This window comes from Bombyx mori, chromosome 4, assembly GCF_030269925.1.
Source record: "Bombyx mori chromosome 4, ASM3026992v2".
Lineage (NCBI taxonomy): Eukaryota > Metazoa > Arthropoda > Insecta > Lepidoptera > Bombycidae > Bombyx > Bombyx mori.
Window position 1 is genome coordinate 11,918,219 of NC_085110.1, and position 24,833 is coordinate 11,943,051.

General features: G+C 36.7%; 1 protein-coding gene across 6 annotated transcripts in view; it reads right to left on the minus strand.

Annotated features, from left to right (window-relative positions):
• LOC101741121 (uncharacterized) overlaps positions 1 to 24,833 on the minus strand; it is a 150,264-nt gene that overhangs the window by 37,713 nt on the left and 87,718 nt on the right. For all 6 annotated transcript variants that reach the window (XM_062668262.1, XM_021351206.3, XM_038021767.2 and 3 more), the window contains 5 exons: positions 6,051 to 6,257; positions 4,608 to 4,736; positions 3,523 to 3,622; positions 2,640 to 3,323; positions 837 to 2,398 (listed from right to left, as the gene is read on the minus strand). In XM_062668262.1, the coding sequence (XP_062524246.1) occupies positions 837 to 2,398; positions 2,640 to 3,323; positions 3,523 to 3,622; positions 4,608 to 4,736; positions 6,051 to 6,257 (2,682 nt within the window). The remainder of the gene's footprint in view (positions 1 to 836; positions 2,399 to 2,639; positions 3,324 to 3,522; positions 3,623 to 4,607; positions 4,737 to 6,050; positions 6,258 to 24,833) is intronic.

The following is a 24,833-nucleotide window of genomic DNA, read 5'->3' on the forward strand; positions in this document are numbered from 1 at the left end:
TAACAGCTCAAGGGCATCTGCTTCGCGAATACATCTACTATCAGATTGGATTGCGAACCATTAGGTTTCACTGTGAACTCTTTTACGAGTTCGACTAATACTCCATAGTAATACTCCCAGGGTCCCCTATCCCCTTCTGGCTTATGGAGATTCCATCTAAATCTCTTGTCGACGTACCAAATAACATAAGATTTGCAATAAAAACTAGCATAACACGTTCTACAATATTTTATGAAATATTTATAATTTAGTATTTTCTACTTTGACCCGATCTCCACTAAACTTCACAGGAGTACCCGCTACGTAAATAAAATTATTTCCTGAAAATTTCTACGACTTCGGTCCGGCCGTTTAGAAATCTATAGTGAATATACACACAGGCACATCAACTTTTATTTTGATATAGATATATATTTATTATTATTTATTTATAATTTATTTCAGTTTTTTTTTAAAACCATAACGTTTTGTTCGTAAGAATTACTTATAATCTATGTTAGTAACTTAAAAAATCTAACACATAAATATCATTATATACATTTTATATCATTACTTTTTTTTCCTTCCATGTGCCTGCTGCAAAGGCTATTAATCAGCTGTTAATCGGCTATTAATTTATAATAGATGATTTTTTTTAACATATTGCATGAACCCTATTACTAGTAGGTTACTTAAATAGACATTAACTTGTGAAACTCCTCGAGTGTACACAAATGGTACGTAAATTGTGATCAGTTCTTACTAGTTCAGAACATACTTCAGGATCGATCTATGGTTTAATTACACCATTAATCACATTTACAATACTGGGTATGGAATTTTTATAAAGACTTTACCTTCTTTTAGAGTCCATTGTCGTAGTCGGCAACGTGTCTGATTTCTTCAAACGTCGTTTTTCGGTCGGTTGCATTATTTCGGTATACTCGTCATCAACTTCTTCAACGGGAGATGGTGGTAATGGTGGGAATATTGGAGATTCCGGTGTCAACGGCAGCGGTCCCAGCTCGTGACCTAGATTTGGAGATGGAGGCAGCGGCGGATGTCTGTATGAATGTTCGACGATTTGGACGTTTAGTGGGAAATCTCCACTGCTCGATACAGCAGAATCAGATGATGACGGCTGCCTCATTAAGCCTACGGGTACATCTTTGGCGCTAGTTGACTTGTGCATACTGTTTGATCTCTTGGTGCGATCGCGACGATCAATGGAGCGCTGGTTTTGTATTTCATTGTGGCTTGATGATTTTTGAATGTCATGTCTTTTCTGTCTCTCTCTAGAACTATAACGGTAATTGTTTTCTATTATATCGTTAGGTACTTCATCACAGTATTCATCCTTATGAATATTCCAGTCTTTTTGTAAATACGGATTAAAGTGGTTTTGGTCCCGGCCTTGGCTGAGTATAGCGCTAATGTTATTTTCAATTTTGCGCAGAGGCGAGGTGTCACCGCTGGAGCCAGGATCACCACTTTCCTGGTCCTCCTCCTCCTCAACGGTGGTGATAAGCGCCTGCCGACTGGCACTGTTGCTCTCCCCATCCGGGCCAAGGCTCGGCAGAGAGACGACTCTCACCATATTAGGAGGCACTGTCATTAATTCGTTAACTGTCTCGTTGCACTCTGTTGGTGGTGCTTCTTCTACTTTACCTTCTCTAATCAAGGATTGAATGTTGTCGAAAGTCGATGAGTACTTTTTAAAGTCCGTAAATCGGTTTTGAGGTGACAATTTGTTTTGCACCATGTTTCCTTTGGTATGAATTGCTTTATCGTTGGGCATTTTCCTGCTTTTCGGGCTGTGACCGAAATATTCTTGTGTAATGTACCTCTCCTGACCATTATTAAGATCTAAACTGAGTCTCGATTTTGGTGAGTTTATTTCTTTGCTCAATCTGGAATTTGGAGTGCAGAGATCGATACTATATCTAGAATTAGGTGTGTTTAGTTCCCTACTCAATCGCGAATTTAAATCTACACTATATCTCGATTGAGGCAAACTGAGATCTGAACTTGGTCTGGAATTGTAGGACCCAACCGATCCGGAGCCACTTATAGACAAACTTGACCCATCGATGGACTTGTCTGTATCCAAACTCCTATTTAAGTTATGATTGTTCAAGAGATTACTTGTGTTCGCTACTTTATTGGTGGCATTTTTATTGAAACTGGGAAGCTGTTTTCTGGTTTTTCCTTTTCTTATAACGTATGTGCCACAAGCAATCTCCTGGGTTCTTCGGTATTCTGGCTCAGCATCGGATGTGGGTGAGGGTAGTTCACATTGAGTGGGTGGTGGTGGTGGTGGCCAATAATCATCTCCCCAATCGTCATCAAGTCTTTGAGGTATGGAACTGGTACTCGAATGTGATTGTTCTCCTGATTTTCGTCTTCTTCTTCCAATAACCTGAAAGACGGTCATTAAAACTTAATTGGGACCGTTTAATGGTATTAAGACAAATTTGCCTTTAACTGAGCAGAAAGCAGACTTTGACTGAGGAAACAATTTCTGTTGCCGCTATAGATGTCGCCGTTGAAAACCGCTACCAAAAATTATGTTAAACTAAACATATTTTAATACTTGACTATAAGGCGAAATCATAACATATGATTAAATATTTTATTTCAAAATAATGGGATTCACTAACTTTTGTGCTTCCTGGAGTGAGCAGAGGATCGTCACCATCAAGTGACACTTCCCAAGCGATAGAATTGCGTTTTGATGGTGTTGTAACTGCCGGCGGCGGTGGTGGGAACGATTCTTCCAGGGAATCGTCTGAAAAATGTTCTTCCTCGTTACTCTTGCTAGAACTCCTTCTATTACTTTGCGGTATTTCCTCCGTGGATCCCCTACACACTTCTCTATGTCTTTCCATAGAACCGGCGAGAGTCCGTGGCGGAATTTTGCCTTTAGGTGACAGCATTTCTCCATCAGATTTACTGTCACGTTTAACGTTCGATTTCCTCTCTGAGCTTTTCGTATTAGACGGCGAAACTTTTTGAATGGCGTACGTGGGAGAATGCACCTGTTTGTGCAAGTTAGGTCCCGGATAAATGGTAACTGGATGTTCATTGTAAGGCTTATCGTTGAATTCGGCGGAGAAACCCATGAAGGGAAGCAATGGGGGATTTTCGAAACTGGGTGATTTCTTTTGGTTACATATTGGAATGTTATGCCTAGGAGGAAGCCAGGCATTTGCCGCATCAGGTGCAGGCCGGCCGCCGTGACCTAGAGATGCAAATCTGTGCGGCGGCACAGGAGGCTGTTGCAATTTGAAGCCGATGCTGTCATCTTTCTCCCAACCGTACGGACGTTGGTGTTTTGTTTTCGGCTGAAATACATAAATTTATCGACTATTATTTCTTGATTTTAAGAGTCAAACTTTTTAATGTTATATTTTTGGGGTCTTTACTAAAAAAATAATAAAAATAAATTATTGTAAATCACAGGTAGTGAGAATTTCGTTCAACAAATTATTAAGTATATTAGAATCTACTAATTATTAGTTGGGTTGGTTGGCCTATACTTACAAATGTTGTTTGCGTAGCTGTAGTTATTCCATTTATACTGATAATAGATTCTAATTGGTCTTCTGATTCACGTTGTTCTATGACTTTCGCTGGTGATGCCCTGAAAAGAGAGAGATGATGCTTAGATCCAAATATTTAGTATGGAGCTTTAAAATCTCGACATATTGATTCTTTTGATATTAAAATATAAAGATATGCTGGAACATCAAGGTTAGCAGTACCAAGAACCTTGATTGTACTCCTGGTATAGCCAAAGTGGTTAAATGTTCATTTTATTTATTTATTGCTCAAATGGGTAGACGAGCTTACAGCCCACCTGGTGGTAAGTGGTTACTGGAGCCCATAAAAATCTACAACGTAAATGCGCCACCCACCTTGAGATATAAGTTCTAAGGTCTCAGTATAGTTACAACGGCTAAACTACTACATTCCTCCACGTTAGCCCGTCTTTCAACAAATACATCATTAACACTGAGTATTCTATGATTTTTACCATATCTACTTCATTGTCTGTTAGATATTAGGAAAAACTACGTTCTCTCCATTAGGCCATTAGCCAACATGTTGCATTAGCTTGCTTTTTAGTGTAAGTTAAATAAATGACTCGCTATTTTAGTCTGTTACTAAAGACAGACCGATGGTTAGAGGGCGTAGAGAACGACCTCAAAGCTATCAGTGTCAGGAACTGGAAGGAGAAAGCCTTGAACAAAGCAGTCTGGAGAGACATACTGGACCAGGCTAAGGCCCACCCTAGGCTGTAAATATTTTTTTTTATTGCTTAGTTGGGTGGACGATCTCACAGCCCACTTGGTGTTAAGTGGTTACTGGAGCCCCTAGACATTTACAACGTAAATGCGCCATCCACCTCTAGATTTATGTTCTAAGGTCTCAGTATAGTTACAACGGCTACCCCACCCTTCGAACCGAAACGCATTACTGCTTCACGGCGGAAATAGGTGGGGTGGTGGTACCTACCCGTGCGGACTCCCAAAAGGTCCTACCACCAGTGAAACCTAAGATAGAACTGTAAGGCCTAAGATGATGATGATGATGATGACTAAAGACCGAGTTAGATTGTTACGTACTTAGGTAATAATGTCGATATGATTCGTTCTGCTTCCTCGGGAGGCGGTGGCGAGTGCAGCGACGGCGCATCCGGCAGCGTAGATTCTTCGCGTTCCTCCGTAGGACGGAATCCCAGCGCAAACTTCGCTCTGTAATTTTAATACAAAACTATTTTACTTAAACGAATTGGTATTTGAGGTGCTCGCGGTCGTTTATTAGAAAACCTAGAAGCCATTCATTAGTTTTTAATCTTTACTTTTAGTATTTAGGCTTTTAAACAACTCGCAAAAATACGGTCTTGTACAACGCATTTGTTATACATAAATTGAGTGAGCGTACATTTTACTGTTTCCTAGAAATAATGTAATAATGCAATTCTTAGTACATTTGCGACCTCGGTGACCATGGTTAGTGCAGCACGATCGAAATTATCATTGGACTTAGAATAATTAAAGACAATACATATAAAATTATTGAATGTACATATAGTTGAAAACTATATATAACAATTAAGGATTTTTTATTTTATTTTTGGACTTCAATAAAAATTATGACTAAAATTTGGTATTTTATTGGGGAAAAAACAACATCTCATTCATTAATCCTAAATGTAGATTTAGTCTTTTAAGTGTCCGCTATGCAACTAAATAGGGTTGGCACAACATGCATGCCTGTTATAAATAGTTTTCTGGCTTGTAGGCGCAGATTTGAAGTCGTCGTGGCCTAACGGATAAGACGTCCGGTGCATTCGTGTTGAGCGATGCATCGGTGTTCGAATCTCAGGCGGATAGCAATTTTTCTAATGAAATACGTACTCAACAAATGTTCACGATTGACTTCCACGGTGAAGGAATAACATCGTTTAATAAAAATGAAACTCGCAAAATTATAATTTGCGTAATTACTGGTGGGAGGACCTCTTGTGAGTCCGCGCGGGTGGGTACCGCCGCCCTGCCTATTTCTGCCGTGAAGCAGTAATGCGTTTCGGTTTGAAGGGTGGGGCAGCCGTTGTAACTATACTTGAGACCTTAGAATTAATATCTTTTTTTTTTTTTTTTTTTTTTTATTGCTTAGATTGGTGGACGAGCTCACAGCCCACCTGGTGTTAAGTGGTTACTGGAGCCCATAGACATCTAGAACGTAAATGCGCCACCCATCTTGAGATATAAGTTCTAAGGTCTCAGTATAGTTACAACGGCTACCCCACCCTTCAAACCGAAACGCATTACTGCTTCACGGCAGAAATAGACAGGGCGGTGGTACCTACCCGTGCGGACTCACAAGAGGTCCTACCACCACGTGGGAGGCGCATTTACGTTCTGGATGTCTATGGGCTCGAGTAACCACTTAACACAAGGTGGGCTGTAAGCTCGTCCACCCATCTAAGCAATAATAAAAAATGTGAAAGGCTATGATTATATTATTATATGCGTTTAATGATTCAGGTTTTAATAAGATTTCACCTCCTCCCGTTCATGCTCATGTATCCATCGTCTTCCGAGGTATGACCGGCGAGGGGCGAGTCGTCGTCCGTGGCGGGTGTAGCCGGAGTTGCGGGTGTGGCGGGTGCGGCCGGGGCTCGCGTATCCAGCGACCGAGGCTCGCCCTCGTCGTATTCACTCAGCACTTGGTCCAAGAGTTCCAAAGACCGTTGAACGTCATCACTCGCCCTGAAACGAATAAATAAAAAAGAATTACTTCTTTGGTAGATTTTTAAGCTATTGCATAGCTTTTATCCGGTAACCGTACTCGTCGAACTCGACAAAGAGGTCGACGTGCAACCTAACCCATGCATCAGCTCGCTGAGTTTCTCGCCGGATCTTCCCAGCGGGTCGCGATTCCGATCCGGTAGTAGATTCATTCGCGAAGCAATTGCTCTTGAGTTGTTAGGTCTCCTTCGGAGGCGCTCTGGCAGTTGTTAGCAAATCCCACCCCTCCTGGCTGAGCCTTTGCTCGCCCACCTGTCCTGGTGAAACTGGAAGGCCTTCGGGTCACCAGTAATCTTTCAATCATAAAAAAAAGGTTTTATCGCGGACTTTGGGCGCGGTGACCGAATCAAGAAATTCCGTAACGAAAATAAAACCTAACACCCCCACTCCGCTTACCATGTAGCTTGCGTTCAACACATTCACACGTTGCGATTGTGTAGTGTTTGTAAATAAGCGCGCGACGTGACGTCGTACTGCATGCGCATTATGAAAAGTCTGCCCCTTTCTGTCGCGCGGTCTAGCTTATGAGTGTGAAGGGGACCGTTAATGTTTTGCTTTTGTTAATGTTAATAAGTATAGTTTGGTCTTATTTTATTATTGTTTTAATCTTAAATTATTATTGTCTAATTATACTATGCAATATGCAGCAGTCCCCGAGTGCCACACGTGTTTTTTGAAGTGAAAACTTCTTTAGAATCGTTGTGATTTCAAACCGGATGCAACGGAAAAAACGACAGGTAAGAGACACAAATACAAAAATGTGTAGGATGAAGCCAGCAAAGAGTGAGACAGAAATATACATACTATTTAATACAGCGCCATCTGTGAGATTTTTTAATACTAACGTGTGTATGAAAGCTCTTGTAGTGAGTTTTAATTTAGGATTATACGTGAAATTAAAATATCAATTCACAGAGGGCGCTACCTTACAATTATTTACTAATGACAAAATTTTACATATACTTAAGACGTTTAGGATCATTGTTTTTTAATTTTGGAAGGTTTCACTTCTACCACGTGTGAATTGCACACATTTTGTTTTTTTTCTAATATTTTTTCACGGTATAAACTAGTAACTGACCAGACCCTTATAGTTTGATTAAGGACAAAAAATCTAATAAATGTTTAGGGAACCCAATTTGCAACCTCGCAATTTCCGTATGGTTTTCTAGTTGGTTTCCCATACTAAATAAGACAGTGTAACAAGAAGCGAGCGAGGTCGCGGCAGTCAATTCTCCGAGATAATGGTAAATTGAACTCATTTCCTTCATCGCCACTCGGGCCGCTTTCGGAACACTTCCTTAACGGCACCATTAGAACCGAATTACAGGATAACGATATGGTAACGGTGTTCCATCATTAAGTAAACTACGTTTCATTCTTTCTAATACTCCACGTGTTTTTACGTAGAAATACGCTTGCATTTCAATACAATTGCAAATTCAAATAAAAATATTGTATTACGTAATGCTGGCGGGAAACTTGTTATTCAACTAATAAATGTAAAACAGCTCTAGATTGCAGTAATTTGATCAAATGGCATGAATATTAAAAGTGTACAATCATTCCTGGGTTTGACCGGATATTTCAGAAAAAATTTACAGAATTATTCTATTAATTACTTAAGAAAGAAACAATATTTAATTTTGATAATGAGTGTGAAAAAGCATTTGTACAGCTTAAAAAAAAGAAAGTATCAGATTCAAATTCAAATTCAAATTCAAAATCATTTATTTCAACTTGGATGTCATCAAAAACACACTTGTTGAATGTCAAAATGTAAAAGAAAATGTTAACTCTACCACCGGTTCCAAAAAAGCCACAGTCCTGAGAAGAACCGGCGAAACAAACTCAGCGGGCTTTTTTATGTATTTTCTCAACTATTTTCTTCTTTTTTTTTTTTTAAACATGATAACATATTTACAGTATACAAAAAGACAAGTCAAAAAAATACAATTCAAATAAATAATAATAATAATGAAAAATGAAAAGGCCAGGAGCGAACGCCTCATTCCCACGTAGTGCCATCTAGTAAAAAATCCTTAACTTTATAATAGGCCTTGTTGCACAAACGTTCCTTGACAGTTTTCTTAAATCTATGAACAGGTAGTAGTTGAACGTTTTGTGGGATCTTGTTGAAAAGTTGTACACCCAGCCCCCTGAAAGAGTTGCTTATTTTCTTAATTCGAGCCGCCGGTAACGCAAGCCTATGTTTGTTCCTAGTGTTCACATTATGCAAATCGCAGACTCTGGGGAATTCTACAATGTTTCTACGCACGTACAATAAATTTTCAAAAATGTATTGGGACGCTAAAGTTAGAATTTTGATTTCCTTAAACTTGTCCCTCAAGGATTCCCTCGGGTGCATATTATAAATAGCACGAATAGCCCTCTTCTGCAGGATGAAAATCGTTTCGACATCGGCAGCATTGCCCCACAGCAAAATGCCATAGGACATAACACTATGAAAATAACTGAAATAAACTAGACGTGCCGTATCTTCATCAGTATACGTTCGTATTTTTTTTACCGCAAACGCTGCAGAACTAAGTCTATTCGCTAACTTGCATATGTGAGGACCCCACTGCAGCCTGGAATCAACTGTTATACCAAGAAAAACTGTCGAATCAACAAGCTCCAGTGTCTCTCCACTTACAATGATATTAGTGTCTACTTGTCTAACATTGGGTGTGGTAAATTTTATACATTTTGTTTTTTTGTTATTTAATAACAGATTATTAACACTAAACCAATGTAAGACGTTCAAGATTAAGACGAGAAATAAAATTAATTGTGAAACACTTGAGGAAGTATTGCTAAATTCTACTTGTACTACGCCATTCCACATAGCTTTTGCGCTGAAACTTTTAAATATTTTATGGTGATCTGTGGTTCGTTTTGCTTTATTTTTATAAAGTACTAGCTGACCCGGAAAACTTCGTAGTGCCTCAATCGATAAATAAAAGACCTAAACTTTTGTATAAAATAAACTTAAAACAAACAAAAGGAATCCGTCCGACGGGGGACACATCAAAGGGAAAACAAAATTGTTATTTTTATTTAATTCCGAGCATTTTCATATTTATCTACCTTTTAAACCTTCTCTGGATTTCCACAAATAATTCAAGACCAAAATTAGCCAAATCGGTCTAGCCGTTCTCGAGTTTTAGCGAGACTAACCAACAGCAATTCATTTTTATATACTTATATATAGATTTATATTTAATCATACAAAGAAAGTTCCGGTTATTAGTTCTTAAACGACATACTGCTCATTAAAAGACAAGTGTAATTTACGAAAATAAAGCTAATTCATAAATTATTAGTCGTGAACCCGTCTGCCGCCCGATACAAGCTTAACACACATTAAAATTCAGTGTATTGTAAAGATCGTGTGTCCCCTGTTTTGCGAAGTGGTTCCAGCGGATGGCACAAAGCAACCCTTTTGAAAGAAGAGCGCACTTGCAACGACTCTCGATCAGCTCTCGGCATATACAGTGGAGGGCTCGCTTCGTTCTCTCTTATATTTTTTCAATAAAGCCGGGACATGGGAGACGTAAATAGATATAACAAAGGAATATATTATAAGCTATTAAAAATACATGTTTTAAAATATTTTATTACAAAATTTAGACGCAATATACATTTGTAGTTTGTAGTAAATGTTTTGTAATTGTTACCTAAAAAAATAAAAACTAGAAATTCATATATTATAATAATGCATAATTTTTATTGTTTTATGGTATATGTCATGAATATGGCCTTTTTTTATAAATCAGTGATGAAAGTTGTCACCCCTCCTGTCGCTATTGTTAGTTGTATCGAATTCTTGAAACCGCTTCGGCACGACCATCCTTGTTTGATGATACTAAGACATAAACCTTCCTTGGAGCTCTAACAACAACTGTACCAAGTTTCATTACAATCGAATAAACGGTTTAAAAATTCATAGGTGATAAACAAAGGGAAATTCAAATGAACATTGATTTTTTTTAAATTTAGATTAGATATTATTAAAGACGATAGAAGTTTAATGGATCGTCCACAGTCTACTGTAACAATCGCTAATTTTATATACCTAATTGTAGGAGCTATTCATACGCCGCAGTCGTATTAAACTGATGGTGTTATGACAAAACTTTTATTAACGTGTCAATAATATTTCAAAGTTTCGACCTAGTCAGATGAAAGACGGGATAGAGAAGAAATAGGACCCTAATACGTCTCCTACGTGGAGTCAAATAGTTTTTAGTGATGATTATTCTAATATTTGCTAACATATCCTTCCAATTGTTATTTGGCTGTGTTGAAATAACATTTACATTGTTTGTAAAACATTCCTATGGAAATAATATAAAATTAGAAGAATTTAATATTCTGCGAATTAGAATATAAGGCAGAGTTGCTGACTTTTCTATGAAGATTTATGGGTATTTGATAGGAAAAATTCGATATTTCGAGAAGACACTGTTATCTCGATGTAGGGTCTTGTCTCCTCGGGCGATCTATGTCCTCGATTGAGAGGTTCATTAGTGTTCACCTCGCTAATGATCTCAGCACGGTCGAGCTTAAGGACCGAACATCAAGTGGAATTCCTTTTAAAGAAAATCATTTCGGATTCGATTCAAGAGCAGGTTCACCGCGTCAAATTTAGAATGTTGATTGGTGCTTCACTGAGCTCGCATTGGAGTGTTCCTTCTCGGTACGTCCTTAAGTTAAATTGCTTTTAGTCGTGTTATTCTTGAAATGCGACATGTACAAAAATTGCGTGTTTTAAACGTCACACTTCAAACAGGTGCTTTAAAGTTTTACACGATTGGTAATGCGCAAGCTATTTGCCTGTGTTCAGTGGCGTAGGCGACTAGTTTGCACGTACGTATTGTGTATTGCATTGTATCGCCCAGCCATCCACAAAGCAGAGCACTCAGCATGAGTGCCGCGACGGGTGCGTTTCTGCCTTTGTTTTATTTCACCCACGCTCCTTCGCTTTCGAAACTTTTAAGAGGAACTTCAAATTGCGTTTCTTCTTTAACTGTAGCCGGTTTGTACTGATTAGGTTGTACGCGAAACTTTTTAAAGTTCGTTAATCATTTTATTGTTTAATTACTTTACGAGTTGTTGGTTAACAAGGAATTTCCAATTTAAGGATGTGGCTAAAGTAAGCTCCTTTAGAAAATACCTTAACGAATTTTTGCATGGTTGTACTTTTAACGTGTTTAATTGTTCGAGTCTAATGCTAAATTCCAAATACAAAAAGCATTTATTGTGTATTACCTACAATTATATTGATCTTAAAATAGTCAACAAATAAAACGTCGCTATTGTCGATCGCATCTACGTAAGGATGACTTTTCAATAACTCTTCATTTTAGTTAACAATGGTAGTACAAGCTGCATTAAATCTCTGGTAGGTACCATCGCTAGTGCGTGCTAGGTCTACATCTTGTTCTAGCGAGACGGGTACTGTTTATGCGGAAATGAGTGCAGCGAGTCGGAAGTGCAAAGCAACCCTGGCGCGTGCACCCCCGTCCCGCCGCTTTCGGGCGTCGACCCCGCGTACCTACGCGTCGTCTCGTTGCCTTGGCACACACAAATGCAGAATGGCAGCTTTCTACACGACATCTACTCGAGATCAATCCCTTTTAATTTAGTATAGAGCTGCCCGAAACAATTATTTCGATTAGCTTTTTCAGCAACGATGTATGCTTATATTTATAGAAAGGGTACCTATCCAACTCGTATATTTACAATCTGTTTTTATTTGGATACTTTTATAATATTAAGCATTATTACTGTACTAAGTACCAAAACATTTTTTCAAATACCTCCTTGAAACTGTGAAACCAAAACTGAACCTAAAGTTGCAGAGTTTACCGACGTAACTCAACTAGTTTTTAAAGTCCAAGAAACTTGGCTAATTAGTTGGTTGAGAGTTTTATTGGTGTTGCTTACTGAATTAAAAGATTGTTAAAAGTGATTTGTACTATTTTTTGTGTTAAAAATTTTATATTGACACAAATACCGAATAAATATAATTTTGTGGATGCTGAAGTAAAGGTATATTAAGTTATTTTTAATGGGGGGTAAACACCTCATTAGCCTCAGGTGCAACTATTGTTGTTAAGACAAACAAATGGTTTGCAATGCTCAGATACTTTTATTTGAATGATTAATTAAGGCTTGTGTTCATGTCTTTTATCTGCCTATAACTAATATTTAGAGTTCGTTTAACGACATCGTACGTGACTAAAATGAAAGTACATAGCTTATTCCAATATTCCAGAAGCAGATCTGTTCAACAGACACGTATTAATGGTTCGTGTCGCTAAACCTCATATAACATAGCTTCATACAAATGTTTTGAGACTTAATTAGAAGTTAAAAACAGGAAAAGCAAGCTTCAAGCGTTTGGAGATTTCTCAAAACGCTTGAAGGAGGTGATGCTAACGTGATGCTAAGGCTGGCTGGTACTTTGCACAGAGAGTGAGTCTGGCTGTCCAATGAGGCAACGTAGCCAGTATCTTGGGAACTGTGCCTCCTTCAAGCGCATTGGAAAATCTGTTCTACTGTGTGAGTTGATTTATGTTAAATTATTTTGATTTGACTTTTTGTTAATAATAAAATAAATGCTTGAAAAACAGGAAATAGCTTTATATGAACACAACAAAGGTGTAGGTGTAGCAGACGAGAGTTTGCATCGGTATAGGCCGTACCATCAAACTTATTTCCGTTAATTTCCATGGTCGAGCACATACGAAAACAGTATAACTTTGTTACGTTGAAACGATACACTTCTGTCGGTACCCCTTTGGAATAGTCCAACTTGTTCGTACGAAATATACCTATGCCAAATGACGTAGCGTGCAAAGTTAGACTCGGTAAAACTCTGCACGTAAGCTAAATTGGTACATTCGTTTTTATTATACTTAATATTAAACTGTTTAAACATACGCGTAGAAAGATTGTACCCCTTGTAGCAAATTTGGAGACATTGAAAAAGGAATATAAATTTTAGTCTTTGTGCAGAGTTTTGACGTGTTAACCTTATATTCTATTACCTGATATAATAATAATATGTGTTATTTGGTGTATAGTAATAGTGTGTTTGAAACACAAATGCTGTAGTTATTTTTGAGTGTAGCGTTAATAAACAAACAGTGGGTTAGTGTGTAGTATGATATCGGTCTAGAATAACATAGCCCCATTTTTTCCGGTGTACCTACCGTGAATAGTCGAAGGACCGGAGAATGGGCAGCAGAGTTCTTTGCATATCCTAGCTGTATACTTTAATCGTCTACTCATTTTTATCAGTTGGGTATATTATGAGCTCCCTGGGGTAGGTACCACCATCCTGCGATTTCGGCCGCGAAGTCGCCTTAACACTAACTGGACCGGGAGTTCGTTCACATATTCACGCAACAAAATAACTTAAATAAATTTTTACATTGATGCGTGTAATTTTTATTTTAATTATAATATAAAAAATCGTCGTGACCTAAAGTCCTAAAAGTCGACGGTGCATTCTTATCTAGCGATGTAACGGTGTTCGAATCCTTTAGGCAAGTACCAATTTTTCTAATGAAATACGCACTTAATAAATGTTCACGATTGACTTCCACGGTGAAGGAATAACATCGTGTAATAAAAATCAAACCCGCAAAATTATAATTTGCGTAGTTACTGATGGTAGGACGTCTTGTGAGTCCGCATTACCGTATAGGATACGGTAATGCGTTTCAGTTAGAGGATTGGGGTAGCCGTTATACTGTACTGAGACCATAGAATTTATATCTCAAGGTGAGTGGCGGCATTTACGTTATAGATGTCTATGGGCTCCAGTAACCACTTATCACCTGGTGGGCCGAGAATTCGTCTACTCATCTAAGCAATAAAAAAATAATTAAACAAATACATTTAAAACAAGTTGCCGCGGGACTATATAACTAACTACTATGAACATGTTGGTAGATCTTCTGATCTAGAATACTCTAGATATTTGACAGTTAGGACAGACTCTGTCCGTAATGAAACCGTAAAACTTTAAATTATAAATACAAAAAACATTACGTTCTTTAGTAGACAAACCTGTAATGAGCTTAGTGAAAATGTTGATAGTTATAAGTGGTGTTTAGTAGTTATGACTTACCGCCTTCCTGTCGTGTCGGAAGGAAGCTCTAAGGACATGCCAATAAGCGAGGCGAGCTGTTACACCTCCCTCGGGCAACCTTTGAAAGCATTTCCAATTCTCAGCTCATGGTATAAGGTTGACATTTGCAATAAGCTTTTACTATTATCGAATTTACTGAGTTAAAGCAATTTTGTGAGTCAATATTGGACTTTTTAAGTGTCCAGACCTGTGTTTCAGTGTTCCTAAACGAATGTAGTGCGCATAGTTAGAATTCAGATCTTATGAAATGTCACCATATTATTTTAAATACAATTGTTTTTTATGGACCTTATGTGTTATATCTTCGATTCCCCTCACCGTTGCCTGAAATATCTACCTATTAGAATACTTTAGTATTAACTAATAAATAGAAAGAAATAATCTCTTAGCTCTCGTGTTATGCTTTAAAGTTCAAAAACAAATTAGCAAGTGAAAATACAACAAAAAAAAATGTAATAAAGCATATCATCGACATTAATTATCACAATTGGTTTTCGTGTTACAAAAAAAATAATATTTTTACTCACGAAACACTACGTAACACGTTTTCGCGCAGTCATTAAAATTTGTACACACGTTAATATAAATAATGTGGAATTTAATTCGCGCCCTAAATCACATGCGGCCAACTGACCACTCACCGAAATTGTTATTACGACATTCGTGAATGTTTTCGAAACAGTACGAACATTATAATATAAACATACACAATAATTTAAATACAACTCAGAAACCATGAAAAACGTTCATCATGATTAATTCTAATGTTTTAGTTTCGAGTAATTAATTCATCTTTGAAAGTTCAATAATTAGAAAATTTAAAAAAAATAACAATTTCAAATTTTGTATTAGGACAGATAATCTTATGGGTGTCGGTTACTGAAAATCCCCTAAACGACTGGAGTGACTGGACCGAGTTTTTTGTTTTTGTATACCATTGATTGATTTCTCTGAACGTTTTAGATTTACGACTAGATGCCAGTAAGTGGCATTGCAATTGGACTTTATTTAGTTTTTTTTTCCAGCACAAGACTACTATGTCTGCCAGATGCGCCAGTTAATATATAAGATACTAGCTGTACCCGTCCGCTTCGCTGGACATTTAAAATTAAAATTATTATTTCTTACCCCCACAAAGATTCTCATCCTTAACGCCCCCGAAAGTAGTGTAGTCTAACACTCATATAAATATTAGCCTATCCATTAAGTACATGTAGTTTCTACATGGATGTCAAGTTTCAAGTCAAACGGATGCATGGTTCAGTAGTTCTAACGGAACATCCGTAAAAACCATTGTAGGTTTATATATTAAGTATAGATATAGATAGGAATGCGCGACCCGCCGACCCTATACGGGTACGGCATACTTGTGCCACTCTTACTTTTTCGCACTATCCACGTGTACCCATATTATGTTCGCTTCTGAACTCTCCTTCTAATTATATTGTGAGCACGAATAATTGGTCGTTGTGAACCTGCCCGTAGTGCTGGTTCCGCGGTCTACATATTTCAGTCGTCAAACCGAAATACGTCACAGTTTAAAGACCAAGATGCTTTATTTATTCCAATGCGACTGATATTTCGACAAGATCTCACAAAGCAGGCAGCAGTACCTACACTTACTTATTAAAAAAGTTTTTGTTGAATTTCCTTATTGTCTTTAAAGGTAGACGGGCATACAGCTCAGCTGATAGTCAATAGTTACAGACGCTCATTAACCTCAGCAAATTGGAAAATACGACAACGCTACGAAAAACTACTTATATATCGCTTCTTATCTTAATTAATTGAGGGGCAGACAAAAGAATTATCCGACATTCCGATCCTTGAGGATCCTTTGTGTCATTTACTTAATCAACACCTACATAGGCAGATACCCAAACCATACTAAAAGCGATTGCGAATCTCTATATTATTGAAAGCCCGAATGCACTCCAATATCAATCCGAATTGACCCCATCGAATGAAATTTAAGTTAGACGCCTGCCTATTATCAAGATTCGTATATAATATGTTATTGTTGCAAGAAGTTTTCATCTCAAACATGACCTTGTAAGTCCACACTAATAATATAACTAGCACTGAGTAGAAAATAAGGGACTTATTCGGGTACGGTGCAACAAAACCATTCTTGAATGTAAAAATGTAATTGAAATTAAATGCTAGCAATTTAATGATGTTTAAATGTAATAGAGGTCCCAAACGATGGTCGGACCAAATAGTGGAGGAACTGGGGATACCTGTCAGCGACGCACTCCACCAAGCTACAAATTGGGATCGTTGGCGACAGCTGATTGATGGAATCGAACGGAGTCACGATCCTCAGCAGTGAGAGACCGACCGAAGTGAGAGAGAGAGAGAGAGAGAGAGAGAGAGAGAGAGAGAGAGAGAGAGAGAGAGAGAGAGAGAGAGAGAGAGAGAGAGAGAGAGAGAGAGAGAGAGAGAGAGAGAGAGAGAGAGAGAGAGAGAGAGAGAGAGAGAGAGAAAATGTAGTATGATTGAGATTTCCGATCCACGTCGATAAGTATTTTACTCCAAGTACACCGAGAGACTGTCTATTTCTATAAAACATAAATCTTGACTTGACTTGATAAACAATTTTACAGACAATTCAATTAAATAATATAAAGCTCGTTTATAAGATTTGAAGCAGGACACATCGGTATTGTCATTGTTTATCCGACAGACCAGACGTCGCGACGATGAAAAACTACGCTGTTATATCAATTTGTTTTCTGTGTTGTCTGAGTTGTATTCTTCGCCTAGGTACATACATATTGATTCAAATACTGTCTAGGTATACTTTCTTTATTAAAACACTTGTCTAACTGTATAAGATGTAAGCTCCTGAATTTTACATCAATTCACGCTTCCTGAAACAAGAACCGCATTCGCGTTCCCTTTGAATGCCTATTTAAAAAACAAAGACGAGCTTAGGAAACACGGTAAAAGGAAAGTAATTCCCCTACATTAATAAATCGTGCGTCCCTTCCCTGCTGTCGTTACCATGGCAAGTGTTGCCGGTCGGAGGCACCCTCATGGCTCGACGAGGACCAGGCTCTGTCTCCACAATAAGCAGAGACGCCGGATACTGCAGCATTACAACCGTGATTTATATGTCTGGCGTTCCTTCTATTGCGTTCATTATCCGAAGCATACGGGTGGATACGAATTATCCTTCTACCGTTCAAAGTACACTTTTGAATGGAGCCAAATATTATTAACTTAACAGTTATTTTAGTTTAATTTCATAAGTATCTTCAATGTATTTGGTGTAATACGAAGCAAAAATAAACGGTATAAACATAAATAAATAAAAATAAAAATTAATTAATTATTAATATATTACTACTATTAATTATGCAGCACATATTATGGTTTGTTATGGATGTTTAATATTTTTCTTTGTTGCTACAATAAATAGACGAGCATGCATTCGATGGAAAGTTCTCACTGCCGCCCATGGACACTGGCAATGCTACTGTAAAATAGCCCGTTGAAGACTCGATTAAAAAAAACCTCGCCTGAAAAAATGTAATAGTTATCAGATTCTATTTATCGATTAAAATATAGTTCATTAATGTTTCGCAAAAAAAAGTGATGGAAGTAATCATTTTACTTTATTTGTATTAACTATTATGTGTACTGTATATTTTATGTAATTATTGTGCAAATTGATCCGTATTAAATTTAGCTTTGTATTATTACAGAAGATATTTTAATATGTATTTTAAATTAATAATTGTAAACTTTATTGTCACTACGTTACACTACTTAAGAAGAATATGAATTTGATATGTTATTTTAAGACAGTATTGATTTGAAAGGGAAGGGAAAATATTTTAAAATAAGATGTCATTTTTAAACTAACATAATCTGTGCCGTTTATTTCGTTCACCCTTACAAATTGTTTCAACCCCATCACGAGCACGGTGCACCGGTGGCTCCCACCCAACTCAACGCTCTTCAAAAAGCCGTAGATAAAATTTGATTCCATGCAGCAAGCGGGGTGTGTAGCTATCTGCAGTTAATTATCTATTTTCGGAGGGGACGATGGGGGAAGACATCGCAAAATGCCAATATCTCCCTCGGTTGCCAGTCAGGTCTAAGATACGCCCGGAACCGTTCGAACAGTAAGCCCTCGTAATTAGTTTTAATTAAAATCATTTTATATAAACGGCTTCGTTTTCGCGACTGTATTCCTTGGATTACTTTTACCAATTATAAACGTTAAGAGGATAACATTTTTCAATTTATCCGCCGAAATGTTTTGACGAACGTCGAGAAACCGTTTTGATCAATTTCGATTAACATTATGGATTCGTTTTGTTCACAATTCGACTTTATTTTTTTATAGTACATATTAATTAGTACTTGGAACGTGTGGAATTAAAAATATAATAATTATATTTATGAACGTGTCGTAAAGTAAAATATTTTATCTATTTATATATCCTTAAACACATCTATATTCTATAGCTCTATTACATAATATTCATCTTAGAACACATTATCAGCTTGCTCGCGGAGACCATTCAGGTTCCATTTTTAAAGTTGAGACGTACGTGACACATTGCAAGTGAGATTTAGACTTCATGTCTCAAGAAGGGTGGCAACATTTTTGTTTTCATAACATTGGGCTCTGGTAAACTACCGGATACGACGAGAGGTTATCTATCTTGTGCAATTAAAAACCATTGTAACTAACTAGACTTTAAAAGGGTTAGTGACTTTAATCTGATTATTGTTTAGGCAGACTTGACCTTAAATAATCTGTGTTTCTTTGTACATTTGTAGGCCCAAGAATAAATATACTTGTAAGTTTATGAAGAGCCTTAAAACTGATTTATATTCTCGGTCTATGAGCGAGAGGTAACAATTTTTTGCACAGCCAAGCGTTACCAATGTAGGCTGAGCTCCCATTACAACTATCTTTATATCATTGCGGGGTTATAATATCTCAGCTCGTTTTCTAGTTTCGACCCCACCCTCACTTTCTATCAGGTGTCTGCCCCCACGCGTTTGAAAGAGAGGGAAGATGAGTCGGGTCGGGGGCAGGGCAGTCTGGGTGCAACGCGCCATAATTTAGGTAAACGATTTTTAACGGTGAATTAATTTTGAAAATGTAAAAATATACGACTTGATTTGTATCAGATCTGCTGTTTCATGATTCACTTTTGATTGAATTTACTGTGCGATTTGGGGCCAGCTTTTTTCTATTCAGAAAAATTTATGAAAACACATTTCTTTCAATTATCGTACCTAAGCACTGGTCCATGGATGGACAATGAAATTTTATCACATTACTAATTTATAGTTGTGATACTCCTGATCTATTTGATCTATTTGGCTTTCAGGTACCACTGAATTTTAATATTAACGCATTGAAATTGCGGGCAAATCTACTGATCGTAAAATGTATGGACATACGTTTTTGAAAGAAATCACCCTCTCTATGTTGCCTTACATTAATCTTGACGGAGCAATTGCCGTCAAACGGATAAATTAGATTAATCACACTTGCTTTGACGTCGAGGTGCTAATGGAAACTCACGTTACGGTCGCTAAAGTGTTGATCCCGTCTGGCTTCACAACTTGACGTAAAATTTCAACACCGCGTTAAAGTCTTGGTGTGATTATAGTCGTGAAAATAGGTAAAATTAGAAGCGTGTCTATTCTCATAAAAGCTTTTCAAACTTCGGTTTTAAATTATGAAACAGGGAGCTAATCCTCTCCCCCGTGTAATTAGCGAGCGTGTGTGACACCGACGAATTTCAAGAATGCGATGTGCCTCCAAATTTCCTAATTTCGGATTGGAACATCAGAACGACCAATATTTCGTACAAATACCTTGAGCTACTACTAAAATTTGTTAAGTCCATAAATTCATTAGCTCCGCGTTCTGCAACAATTTAAACTTTAGATATACATTTTGTGAATAGATCCAATAATAATCTCCATTAACCACCGAAGTACAATTAGGGCCTAACAATGGAGTTCACTAGGTTTGTTCTTTGGTACAACCATGATTTTATTCAATTCGAATTTTCTTTGCATATAATTTTTACATATCTACCCAGATACATATTTTTAGTAAATATTGTATGCTTTAATTTTTGACTATTTTTGAAAAACAAATATTTTTATTTGCCTGTATAGTGGTTATAGTCAGGTGAAAATGATGCGTGTAACAGCAGTGGAGAGTTTAGGTCTGTTAGTTGCAATGTTTTGTTCGTATGCTCAACAAAGCCCTTACAAATCACAAGAGACAGTAGAGCATCATCCAGAGATATGGTATATATGGAAGAGGGGTTCGACTTGAGTGCCTGCTCGTTAGTGAGAGAGCTTAAATTACGCCACAACTCTATAGGTGCTCGTATGTGCGTAAGTTACTTAAATGATATGAGCTCAGTAAAAATGTTAAATGTCATATGACTAGTATGAATTTAAACTAAAAAGTATTCATGTCTAAATTAATGAAACGTGAATGAAAATATATTATCGTGGTGAACCTAAAAATGGGAAAAAATGTATTATATCAGATGCATATAGTAAAATTATTATTTCGCGTTATTTTGTATTTCATAAAAAACAAAACATAATGCATTTTCCCGGTATAACGAGTCTCTTGAGTCAGTCTTTGGTTTTTATTTCTTACCTTAATCTTCCCTTAATTCCTACCTTAATTTTTTTTGATTGTAATGTCTAAGAACTCCGTTTCTGCTCTATGAATATGAACCATCTGTTCATCAACGCTATTAACAAAATCTTTTCAACCCAAACTTCCTCGACCGAAGTGGGTCGGGTGCAAGCAGGCTTACTATAAATTAACATGTATTAATTATTATAAACTTAAATCAATTTCAGTCACTAACAAGGATCATAAAGTAAAGAGACAAACAAAATATTGTGTAACTTTCTCCGGCGTCGGGGGTAGATCGCCCGCGCACCCACCGCCGCCGGAGGGTGTTGGGGATGCGTCGGGAGAACCTTCACTTTCGTCCGCCACGCCGGCTGCGGGGGCGACCTTCTCAACTTAACTTTCCCAATCGATCCGATTAAACCTTTTGCAACTTTCATGATATAATATAGCACAATTCGTTTATGTTATTGATCTAGCAAATAAAGTTATTAATTTATTGTTCAATGACATGATTTTCTCTTAACAATTTTTTTGTACATTTTTGTACATGTCGCCTTTTCGCATTCAAAGTGTACAATTTCCAAAAATATTCGAAATTGAGTTAATATTCGGAAACATTTGGTATCACCACTATTTTTTTCATAAATACTGTCAAAAGAGCGTAGTTTAGTTTTAGTTTTTTCATTTTTAGTTTACCTTTGTTTTGACTACTATTAACAAAATTAATACATAATTTTATCTTACTTTAAAATACAGATAATGTAACTAGAAAAGAATAAGTGTTGCAAAGATGATTTATATTAAGGATATTACATGTTAAACCTTTAAAACACTCTCCTGTAAAATTAGTAAGTTTCGAGATTATACAGTTTTAATGCGAGAAGACGATGTAATTTTTTTGTAAATTCACGTACGCTCGTCTCAAATATTATATTATTATACGCGAAAGCGAGGTTGCTTATTGGTTTTTATGCTTCAACACCTCATTAGGCACAGGACTTAATCGAATGTAAAATATGAGTGTTGCTTCTGTTGAGTTTTCTATCCGAATTAGTAACGCAATTTTACACCGTATTTCACAAAATGATTTTCAAATTAATCTATTGTTCGATGAAATAATACTAGTCGCGGCTTCATCGCACAAAATGGCTTTGTAGGAAGGCTATGTATTTATATCGGCTAATAACAGCTGGTCAGCGTAAAGCCAACATAGGTCCATTATGAAAATTGACAGGTGCGGAGGATGGGTTATACTGAAACGATCCGTGTATCGGATTCAGATTTATTGTATAATAAAAGGCCACGTGACACGGCGAAATTGAAAATCCATCCGCTAAAAGGATGTTAAAAGTAAAATTGAAATTCAATTGAAAACATTAATGATACAGAACCGATGTTTTTGATTCCAATAACAGATTTGTTGACTTGATCGCACGAAGGTTGCAACAAAATAAAAGTATTTTACTGTAGTTCTATGCAAGCGACACTCACGACCCACCTGATGTTAAGAGATTGCTGGAGCCCATAGAAATTGCACTGGGAAAGTCGAGGTACAACTTGAGACATGAAGTGAAAAACTGACTATCCCACTCTTCACATTGGAATGCACATCTGTTCCGCAGCAGAAGCGGTGATAAGATAATGAGTGACCCGTATGGGCTCACAATACGCCCTATCACCAATTATAAAACTTTTATGATGAAAAAGAATAACAATGTTAATTTTTTTTAAACAGTTTTGCCTCGATAGTTATTTTATATTATAGAATTGTTCCTCTATCCAGAATCCAGAAATTTTGTTCCGAAACAAATATTATGGAATAGGCACACACACATCTATCATACCACGGCATTTGGTCGAAATGTAATTTCATGCAATACTTTCCCTGATTAAAGGAAGTGGACGCTAAATCATGGGGCCTGATGGGCCACCCTAAAATATGCCCGAGGCGTGGTTGGAATGTAATGTCTACCTAAATATTATACTGCATAGCTAATTTTACGCTTTTGCGTATTTAGCGATCATATGAGCTGAATTTGAATTTGATTTGTATTAAAATTATTTCATTTCGGACCTTTTTATTATTGTCTTATTGTCCGCTACTTAGTAAACATTTGCCTGTTGTAGTAAGTTCAAGTTATTGTCACTTATATAATCATTGCAACGATATAATCATACAATTAAGAATTCATATTTATTTTGGCATGTTGGTAGTGGCACGATCGATAACGTTCATTCTGCTGCGTTTGAAAAACGGCTGTCGTTCAATATTGAGGCTAAAGGCAATCAAAATAAACAATAATATAGTTTGTGTTTTTTTTATCGTTTCATGTATGGTTCAGTATACTTCAGGATGAAAATCAGAGAGCTCGAGTGGCTCTTACCAGTTTTATATATATATCGTATATACATATTTACAATGAATTAAATAACAAAAGGAAATTTTATAATTTTAATCTTCTTCTATTTTAATGAATTTGCACGATTGCAGATGAAGGGTGGAGCTATTTATCACATTGCAGATCATACTTTCAGCAACAATAGTAACATTAAAAAAATAAAGTTTAAAATGATTTTATTGTAAAAAATGCGTGAGGTGCTTATCAGGATATTATCAAAATAACCCTTCTACTCATATCTTCATAAAATATTTATGACTACTGATACCATGCACCCCACGCATTTTTTACAATAAAATAATTTTTTCTTACACTATTTTTAATTCAAAGTTATTAAAATTTATTTTCTATTTTTTAGTTGGATTTTTTGTAAAAGCGTATTTTGTTAGTTTTTTTAAACAATTTTTTTTTAAAATATTGAATTGTTCGGCGTTTTGAAGGGGGTCAAAATCATGTTCAAAAATTCCGTTACATACTAACATACATACGTCTGAAGCTGATAAAAGCGTATTAAAATTTGATCAGTGCATTTACTTTCAAGTACTACCGTCATAGTGTATATGGGCAGGTACGCCTTTCAACTCAATTGCAGTTTCTCAAGGATCATCCATATGTCTATGTGTGAGATAATGTAACAAGAACATAAAACAAACACGAAATACCGAGAGTCCTCGTGTATTGTGGGACCGTCGCGTAGAGTGAGGCAGCTTTGATCGGCCGCGGTAATGGACCAGCCCGACCACATTCGCGGAAACTTTTACAGGACACTGACCCACTTCTAAACAATAAATATAATGGGCCATATGCGGTTTCTTTGCAGGGAATCTTTTGATGTTATTGCTTTTACAAAAATAATATAGTAGTTCGAATTACTCTTAAAACGCCATCGTTGGATGGACGATCCAAAAAAAAAAGATGTATGTCGGTAACACTCGAATGAAATTTTCAAATGTCACATAAAACTGTACCTGTTTTATAAAATTATATCATAACTAGCTGACCCGGCAGACTTCGTATTGCCTCAATCGATAAATAAAATACCTAAGCTTTTGGGGGACACATTAAAGGAAAAACAAAATTTTTATTTTTATTGAATTCCGAGCATTGTCATATTTATTTACCTTTTAAACGTTCTCTGGATTTTCGCAAATAACTCAAGACCAAAATTAGCCAAATCGATCCAGCCGTTCTCGAGTTTTAGCGAGACTAACAAACAGCAATTCATTTTTATATATATATACATAGATATCATAATTAGCAAAATTTTCAAAATAGAAATTGCCGTTGCTATTTAAATCTTTTTCACAATACAAGAATTAATCGTTCCA